The 9,833-nt window shown below is 36.5% G+C and overlaps 1 protein-coding gene across 1 annotated transcript; it reads right to left on the bottom strand.

Annotated features, from left to right (window-relative positions):
• Nucleotides 1-364: 364 nt before the first annotated feature.
• LOC125228858 (polyprenol reductase) lies at nt 365-7,266 on the bottom strand. Its single transcript, XM_048133556.1, has 5 exons — nt 6,790-7,266; nt 6,224-6,412; nt 3,813-3,959; nt 1,409-1,569; nt 365-797 (listed from the first exon to the last, which is right to left on the bottom strand). The coding sequence occupies exons 1-5, from the start codon at nt 7,115-7,117 to the stop codon at nt 705-707; spliced, it is 918 nt and encodes a 305-aa protein (XP_047989513.1). The 5' UTR covers nt 7,118-7,266; the 3' UTR covers nt 365-704.
• Nucleotides 7,267-9,833: the final 2,567 nt, after the last annotated feature.

The raw sequence follows: 9,833 nt of genomic DNA, 5'->3' as shown, positions 1-9,833 counted from the left end.
ACACAGTATAATAAAGAGTATTATTGTGCAGTATGGCCACTTCTGCTCCCCGCTGAAAGTGCCCCCCATCCGCTCTCGTTCGGATTCCTCACAGTTACCGCCTGTCAAAAACGCGAACAGTCGACCTGTCATATCTCACTCACACAAGCATGGTATTAGGCGTTCACCTACACGAGCTTAGAAAGTGTGCTAGGAACGCTTTCATATATTTGATCGCCAGTGTCCGTGGTGTGGTATCCTCGTAATTAAATTCACAATTTTCCGTTTTCAGATATCCGAGTTTTATCTGAAAATTGACTAAACCCTTTCAAGCGTGTACTTATCCATGTACGCCAAATTAAATAGATTTTAATAACACCGCGTGTAGTTCTCAGTCATTTATTTCAGTATATGTATTTCTTAACAAGGCACAATAATTTAATTATACAATAAATTATAAATCATAAATAATATTTTTACTACCTAACCTAACAACATTAAAATTTTAAAGTAGCTTCTCATATTAAGACGGAATAACATGCTTAAGTAGGTATTCACTAAATATAATTCTTTGCTAAGGTAATTGGAATGTTCCAATTCAAATAATTTAAATAAATATTTGAGTTAGTAACGAATTATACACTACGAATGTTTCGAGTACGTTTCTTATAGCCTACACGGCGGTTAGTTTAGCCTTTTTATAATTAGTCAGAATTGGTTCAGTCTTAGAATACATAAGGGAAAATGGCTTTCCTCTCCTTTGGATATGTTTTGAATGTCGTCTTGTACCACTCGTTGGCTTGGATCGCAGTTTGAATCTGAAAAATAGAGACATATTTTCATTTTCAAGTGTGCTTTTTCAGTGGCGGCGGGTGAAAATTTCTGGTAGGCAACACTGAGCATAACCTAACTACCTAACTTAACATTAGGTACGTTACTAGTAATCAATTTTAGGCAAGCCGGTGGGAATCGGCTTATATGGACCAGCCGCTGCTGGCTTTTATGAATTTGAATACCATTTAAATTAGTAAACTACCAATTTTGAGGCTTTTCTCGGTGAGAGACATCAGCGATTTAAGTATCCAAAACGCACTTCTAGTATTATAACAAATTCCGCAAAATCCGAAAATGTGAAACTGCTTCTAACCGATTTTTAGACATAATCAATACTAGAGAGAACTCAGTGATTACATATTTTTTCCGCACAAAAAACCGTTTTGTACTTGAGAAAATGCTTAGGTAATACAAAGTATAGGGCCCATTTACATGATGCGAAAGCACGCATGTGAGCTTCCTTACATTGCGGTATTTGATTTGCCAAATCGTATGTAGCCTCAACTGTCCGCAGTGTAACTAAATCGCATGCGAGTTCGCCTTCTAAATGGACGCTAAGGGCGAGTTGCAAACCGTCTGCTAACATACAACTGACCTGATTGCCAAGCACCCACAGATAGATGCAGAAGTATGTTTTCGTCGGCACCAGGAGCAGTAGCACCGTGTACATGATCACCTCACACATGCGGTGAGGGCTGGATACCTGCTCGAACGCTCTGCCGTGCGGAATCCCGTGGTCCTCCGTTACTACTTTGCCTGAAATTATGGATAAAATAGAATAGAAATACAATTATTTAACACCATAACTGAAATAAAAGAGGCACGTCGGCTCTGGCCGAGCAAAAATCGCTCGTTAGTATGAACATAGAGCTCAGACGAAGGATACTATAGACTTGACGCAAGCGTACACCCGTAAGGGACAGATATAGAATAATGGAGCGAATTTAAGAATCACTTTAAAAATGGCTGACAGTTTACCATAAACAACCTACGTAATTTGGGCGGATAATAAGCTTGACAAGTCACGTCCTTATTGTTTGCCACAAACTCGTTTGTGGCAACGGCGGAAAAGTGAAACTATGACAAAGACAAAAAATAGCATTTTGCTCTCTGTCACTCTTATTATAATTTGTATGTGACCATCTCGTTCGGTAGTGGTATTATTATTTGGCTGTCTAGTCTATAGTATCCTTTGTTTAAGACATAGAGGAATAAGTAAGGGCAGAGTTGTAACTCTATACATCAGTAAATGATGGTAAATGCGAGTCGTCACGCGTCAAAAAAGCGTGAATTATTAGTACCACTAGTACCACTACTCGATACTAGGTGTCAATAGTGTCTCGTCTGCCAAAAAAATAATATTAGACCAGTTTACAACTTATATTACAAGCAGAAAGAATTGAAAACAGAATACTGATTGTAATAGTAGCTAAAAATTGGTGAGCATTACGGCTCAGCCACGACATTGGTTTAAGCGCAACAGCGGTGAGCGGCGACCATACATTGGAGTGAGACACAGCGATGGGACTTTTCATTCGCACGTATGGCTGCCGCTCACCGCTGTCGCGCTTAGATTTAGACCAATGTCGTGGCTGGGCCGTTAGACTCTTCGTTCGTCGCGACATCTATTGACAAGTAGCAGTACTGATAATTTACGCTAGTTGACGCGTGATAGTCGCTGGATGTCACTATAGCTATGCAAACAAATAACTCGCATTTATTGATGTATGGGATTACAACTCTCCCCTTACTTATTCCTCTGTGGCAGCGGTTCTCAAACTTATTTTCCCATGGAACCCTTTTGGAAAGCAAATTGTCTGACGGAACCCTTAAATTAAATAAATAAACGCAAAAAGGCGGGGTGTTATAAGTTTGACGTGTCTGTCTGTCTGTGTGTGTGTCTGTCTCTGGCATCGTAGCTCCCGAACCGATGAACAGATTTGGATTTAGTTTTTTTTTGTCTGAAAGCTGAGTAAGTTGGGAGTGTTCTTAGCCATGTTTCATGAAAATCGGTCGAGTTTTTTTCAAAATTTTAATTTTGTGGTTAGGTTATTTTAATAAGTTTTAATCATAAGAAGAAAATGTAATCACTAGATTAGATTCTAATGTGAGGTATTACATGGAACTGTTTTTATTTTTACAATTGGGGAATCTTTGGTTGTGTTGGAAGAGAGTTGAAGTCGCATATCAGTCAACCAAAATTCACACGGAGCCCCCAGAGAGGTTTTGCGGAGCCCTAGGGCTCCGCGGAGCACACTTTGAGAATGGCTGCTCTATGGTATGAAGACGTAAGCACGTGTCGTCGTCGCTGAACGCATCCTTACGCATATTCATACTAACGAGCGATTGTTGGTCGACGAAAGCAGATTCGGCATCGATATCTTTGGGGAGGCCCTAACTATCCGCTAAACATCGGAATATGAAAGTATTTTTTTCTACAAATTAGTTTTAATTTACAAGAAAGGTTTTTTTTTAAATGCTTTTATATTTGAGCTAGCATGAGGTTTCAAAAGTGGAATTATATGATTTGCAAGAGTTTCAAGGCATGAGTACAATGTACATACACGTGGGGCAAAGTAAGTAAACAATATTTAACTGAAATGCTGCGTCAGTGACGCCATCAGACTATAATATTAAGTAAAACCAAAGACATTATGTAACTCCGTATAGACAGCTGTAGCTAAGAAAAAAACGTACCTCAGAACCATATAGAAAAAGGTACGGTGGCTAGATGGCGTTACACCTTTGGGGGACGCTCGGCTAGATGGCGCTAATATTAATATTTGACATTTGAACACATATCATGCTAAGAATATGGGCCAAATTCTCAAAACTGAGGTTCAAAAGTTTTAAGCGAAAGATGGCAGTCTATGCACTGTGATTACAAATTTTACTTTGACAGTAACTCTCTATAATACTTGATCCTCTTTGGTAAAACAAATTGTTGTTTTGTAGTCTTATGTTTGACGTTTGAAGGTCAAAGTATTATAATATCTTACCTGACTTCTTGTCCTTGCGAAGATTGGCAAAGATAATATTACTTTGATACTGCTCATACCATGCCCAGAGGAAAACTAGGACGCAGGGAATGGAAAGGTACTTGGTGCGAGCGTCTGTCCATATCATAGTGTCTCTGTTTTGGCTTCCTGAAAAAAAAAAAACACTCTCAGTGTGCTTTTTATTCTGTAGGTAATTACTTAACTTGAAAGGAGATCGGCAATCTTAGTAAAGAAGTTAGCCAAATTTTAAGACCACTAGTAGGAAAGTTTTTAAATTCATTGCAGAAAAAGAAAACTAAATTGAGTTTTAATGCACATCTCAATTTGTTTCTTGTCTTCTGTGTTGTACCATTGATGATTAAAAATCTTTTATCCATCATTCCAAAATATCATTTAAATCAGCTTAGTGGTTAGTATAAGCAGGAAACCCATAACACATAACCATTCAGAACAAATAATTAAATTTCCATTGGTACAGTCACCGGCATAAATTTGTGATGATTTCTATACCTGGTCACATTGTGTGTGTGTGGATTGAGTGAGCACCTTCCGAAAATAAAATAAAATATGCTGATCATTTAGTACAAGTTCTAAAACAATTGTAAAACGAATCTCTGAATTTGTAAAAGGATAAATCAAAAGATACAGCCATTAACATGTGCTCACTCAGTTCTCACAAACTACCAACGAAAACAGTGAATATATTCATTTAACATATAATATTTATATACTAACATTTAGTAAAAAATAGGCCAACCTACCTCTATAAATATTAGATCACCTAGTGACGTATTAATTTTTTACAAATAGTTTCTTATGCTCACTCAATCCACACACTTTTGAAAAGCCGAATTTTGATGAAAAACATAAGATTTAGACCGCTATTATATGTGTATAGTTTAGTAAAAGTGAAATGGGAATTTGTAAAATACAAAACGAACCACTAACGTGTCAGGTTTTTTTATAATAAATTTTTGTAAGTGCTCACTCAGTCCACACGTTTTGAGAAAGTTAAAAATGTAAATATCTTACGATTTGTAGCACCTAAGACACTCGAAAGTACTTCAACATTTAGTAAAAATTTTTACTAAATATCCACCATCTAATATTTTATATTCGTTGTCTGGTTTTAAAGATATTCAGACATAACTTTTCTCATACAAATGTATCAAGTAGGGTGACCACACTATGTCGGCTCCTGATTTTCCCCACCTTCCCATTGTCATATTGAGATTGGGGAGTTTCGTTCGTTCAATTTTGATAATATTAAACTAATACCATATTAATTCTCCATCTGCAAACTGTTTTTAGGTTATGTTCTTGGCCTAGTGATGATGTGTATTGTGTAATTTTTATCGACGTCAGGATAATAACCATATCGACATGCATGCATTAAAAAGGACATGAATGATAATTGGTAAGAAACAAAGAATATAATACTTCACTAGTAAGAAACCAGAACCTGGTAATCTAATCGCGCTAACAGATGAGCGTACCGGATTTGTAAGTGGGAGCGAGAAATAGTTATTCTTTTCTCGCTCCCACTTACAAATCCGGTAAACTATTATCAAAATTGAACGAAACTCCCCAATCTCAATATGACAACGGGAAGGTGGGGAAAATCAGGAGCCGACATAGTGTGGTCACCGTACTTGATACATTTGTATGAGAAAAGTTATGTCTGATTATCTTTAAAACCAGACAACGAATATAAAATATTAGATGGTGGATATTTAGTAAAAATTTTTACTAAATGTTGAAGTACTTTCGAGTGTCTTAGGTGCTACAAATCGTAAGATATTTACATTTTTAACTTTCTCAAAACGTGTGGACTGAGTGAGCACTTACAAAAATTTATTATAAAAAAACCTGACACGTTAGTGGTTCGTTTTGTATTTTACAAATTCCCATTTCACTTTTACTAAACTATACACATATAATAGCGGTCTAAATCTTATGTTTTTCATCAAAATTCGGCTTTTCAAAAGTGTGAGGATTGAGTGAGCATAAGAAACTATTTGTAAAAAATTTAATACGTCACTAGGTGATCTAATATTTATAGAGGTAGGTTGGCCTATTTTTTACTAAATGTTAGTATATAAATATTATATGTTAAATGAATATATTCACTGTTTTCGTTGGTAGTTTGTGAGAACTGAGTGAGCACATGTTAATGGCTGTATCTTTTGATTTATCTTTTTACAAATTCAGAGATTCGTTTTACAATTGTTTTAGAACTTTTACTAAATGATCAGCATATTTTTTTTTATTTTCGGAAGGTGCTCACTCAATCCACACACACACGGTCACATTAGCATCTTGTTTGAAATGTCATACGAAATCGTCCATGATTTAAAACGACAAGGTACAGAAATCATAACTTATGCCGGTGACGAGTTTATCAATCTTACCACAAAACAAAGGAGCTTCACCGATCCCCGCTATAATGCAGGCAAAATAGTGGATGATGCCAGCGAGGTAGTGGCTCAGGTTCATCTTGCTGTTTTTGGCAAACACCTGTAGGTAGTGCGTCTCATAGAATCTCCGGGCACACTGGACAGTGAGCAGCGACATTGCAATGAGTGCTGCAGTTGCTGACACTGGAATTCAAGGTTACAAAAATGATAAAACATTATTTGTATCATTGATATTCTCTTTAATGAACAGTTAGTTGATACCTTCGATATTTAAAGATTTTGTGAAACACATTTTTTCTGTGTCACTGAATAAATTATGTGAATGTATAAAAGCGAAATTTGAAAGACTGAATTGGGACAAAAACTTTAATAATTTGTCTATTTACATTTAGAACATGATGGTATTATTGTAGATATGTCATAGACTGGTGAAGGCTAATCAGTAGATCTTAGATCACTGGGTAAAACAAGAACTTATTTAAAAATGTACTCTGTATGAATGTGTGGCTAACAAGTTTCTATATACGTTATTTAACAATTGCCATTCAATGAAAACTTACCTGTTGGTTCATTTTGTTCTAATATCTTATTCAAAACTATGACAACATACTTATTCACACTAAAATGCAGAAAATACACCAAATACATGTACACTAATGTGATTGCACTGAGCACAGACGAAAATGAATAAAAATGTCTGTAGTACGACTTCGGTATTTCGATTGCTTGTATGAAAATGGCCCCATTTCCTTGATACGCGAAACTACCATACTTAAAACCCTGAATTACGAAGGCAGGCACATAAGTTTCGTAATTATTAATTAGATATCCTGTGCACGTAACCATGAAGGCTAGGTTGAGAAATATAAAATCTAGCGTATTCAACATATTTCTGGGATTAAACGTATGTATTTAAATCACAAAATGGAAAATTTTCTATTTTATAACGGTATTAAGCCACTTGTCTGAACTTTCGACACTTTCATTTGTCCCAAATAAATAAATACCATTCTAAACGGCAAACGAGTACACGGCACTCACTGTCATATGTCACAAACTGTCACTGTCACTGTCAGTTGTCAACTAATTTTTTTAATATTTTAAATAACCTGGCTACGAGACTGTTAAGCCAAATCTTAACTTTAAAAAAAATTAAGTTGTATTCGTAGTTCAATAGTTCTTTATTTGCATACCATATACATTTTATAATACGTGGACCAAACATGGACCCTGAAAGCGTACAGCAAAATTTTTACTTTACAATATCTTAAAGCCTGACCAGAATTATATATTGTCAGGAGGGCGCTGTTATTCTGATGACAGAATATATAATAGTTTAAATGAAATTCCGCAATATGGCGCGTAGCGTACCTACTTAACTTATGATTTATCATTTAAACTTAGGACCTAAATAAAGTATATATTATTATGACGTGGTAAAGACCAAGTTATGACGCAAGTAAATTACAAAAATAGGTAACGATATAACGATAGGTAGGAGGGGATGGAGAGTAACATAGGCTACTTTTTAAAAAAGGGGGGTGGAAATTTGTATGGAGCGTTCCGCAACTTACACGAGCGAAGCCGTGAGCAAAAGCAAGTGTTAACTCGTAACATGTGGGAGCACCATTATAGAATCTTGAAGTTAAATTGTGTCGTCGTCACACAAGCTTATTAAAATCGCTGCCAATTCAGCTTGGTCTAACTCATGTTTAAAATGTTTAGCGGATAGACGAAGGCAGGCGCCGACTCGACCGCCCCATTAACCCGTCAGATGCGACGAGGAGGAACATCGGGACCGACGTTGCGCGCCTCACTTGCCACGGCACCAGTCACTTTCGTGAATAAAACGACACGTTACACGTTTCGAACGCTGTCATTGCTGTCAACTCGATTTCCGATGAGCGTTTTATTGTATTATACTTTATGAAGGATCACTACGGAAACAGTTTAAATCTCTAATAACTGTACCAACAACGTTCGTGGCTAGGAAAAATATTGTCTAAAAATCCAAAGAAAATATCTATAGAAGGAGAAAAATATTGTATAGAGAAGGAGAAAAATCAAGCGGATACTAATTACTATTTATACTGTCAGGTGTTACGGGTTACCTTCTGTGCTGCGTTACCGGTAAATTTATAAATTATTCTTTCTAATAAAGTGTCTAAAAATAATACCTACTGAAGGGCTCTGAAAACTCCCGAGATCGTCAGATGCGATGAGGTGCATTTTATACTCTATGAAGGCAACAACGAAAATATACCTAATCAATTTCAATTATAAATATTAAATATATTATAAATAATATCTGGGCAACCGAGCTTCGCTCGGTTCTGTTTCGTATCCTTGACATGTGTCGCCATCTAGTTCAAAACTGAATAGTACCTACATCGAGCGAAAGAATTCTCAGCCTTAACAACACAACTACTCCACACGAGATGGTGCGCATTTCGCCACAAAAACTCAAATAGTGTATTTTCTATTCGTTTTAGCCTTGACCTGTGTCGCCATCTAGTGTTTGCAATAAATAGTACTTACATCGACCGAAAGAATTCTGTCTTAACAGTACAACTACTGCACACGAGATGGCGCGCGAAGAAAAACGCATGAAAACTCGAAAATTCGCGTTTTCCGGGACCTAAGGATAAGTTAGACCGATTTTTCACCCCCAAAAACCCCCACATAACAAATTTCTGCGAAATCGTTAGAGCGGTTTCCGAGATCGTCAGTGTAAATAAATATATATATAAATAAATAAATAAATATACAAGAATTGCTCGTTTAAAAGTATAAGATTATAGGACATTCTTACACAGATTGACTGAGGCCCACGGTAAGCTCAAAAAGGCTTGTGTTATGGGTACACAGACAACGATATATAATTATATATAATATATAAATACTTATATACATAGAGAACATCCATGACTCAGGAACAATTATCTGTGCTCATCACACAAATAAATGCCCTTACCGGGATTCGAACCCAAGACCGCGGCTTAGCAGGCAGGGTCACTACCGACTGAGCCAGACCGGTCGTCAAACAATTGTTTGATCAATTTTTAAATCCATCTCGATGTTTCACACCCTTTATATATAGCGTTCGTGGTCAATGGATGACTGAGGAAAATATTGTATAAGTAGATACGAAAGTCACGACAGAGCGATGTGGTTCTTCTGTACCTATTATGGTTGTATGTATATAGTCAGCTCTTGTGTCGAATTCGCTACAGTTTGTCGCCGAATATCCGAAATTTGAAACTAATTATTTGTTACATTTCAGGCATAATAATTATACATGCGAAAACCTATTACCCACTGATCGGAATTATTTCCAAAATCGAACGACTTCCCAACTCGCAACGCGAATTCTAAAACGTTGTAACTCAAAATTACTCTAAATTTTCATATAACTCAATGCTGAGACGCTTTGAAATTTGAAAATGCTCTCTTGTTTGCTTCAAATATTTAGGCGTGGGCATTTCATAAAGCGTTAGGGGAACTTAACATACATCGTTCTGACATTTGTTGAATATTAACATCGGACAGGTGGTATATAAGGGTTCCCGAGTTTCCCCGAACCGCATTCCTTAGGCGTGTGTGG

This window comes from Leguminivora glycinivorella, chromosome 8 (genome assembly GCF_023078275.1).
Source record: "Leguminivora glycinivorella isolate SPB_JAAS2020 chromosome 8, LegGlyc_1.1, whole genome shotgun sequence".
NCBI lineage: Eukaryota > Metazoa > Arthropoda > Insecta > Lepidoptera > Tortricidae > Leguminivora > Leguminivora glycinivorella.
Note: the sequence above shows the minus strand (reverse complement) of the source record. Positions and strands in the feature narration are given on the sequence as shown.

What these genes read in the sequence shown, in the direction of transcription:
- LOC125228858 (XM_048133556.1), bottom strand. Translation starts at nt 7,117, where the DNA reads ATGTTGAATACGCTAGATTTTATATTTCTCAACCTAGCCTTCATGGTT. An exon ending in AGAACAAAATGAACCAACAG is followed by an intron (nt 6,413 to 6,789) that starts GTAAGTTTTCAT and finishes CTTGAATTCCAG; the next exon opens with TGTCAGCAACTGCAGCACTC. An exon ending in TCGCAAGGACAAGAAGTCAG is followed by an intron (nt 1,570 to 3,812) that starts GTAAGATATTAT and finishes CCATAATTTCAG; the next exon opens with GCAAAGTAGTAACGGAGGAC.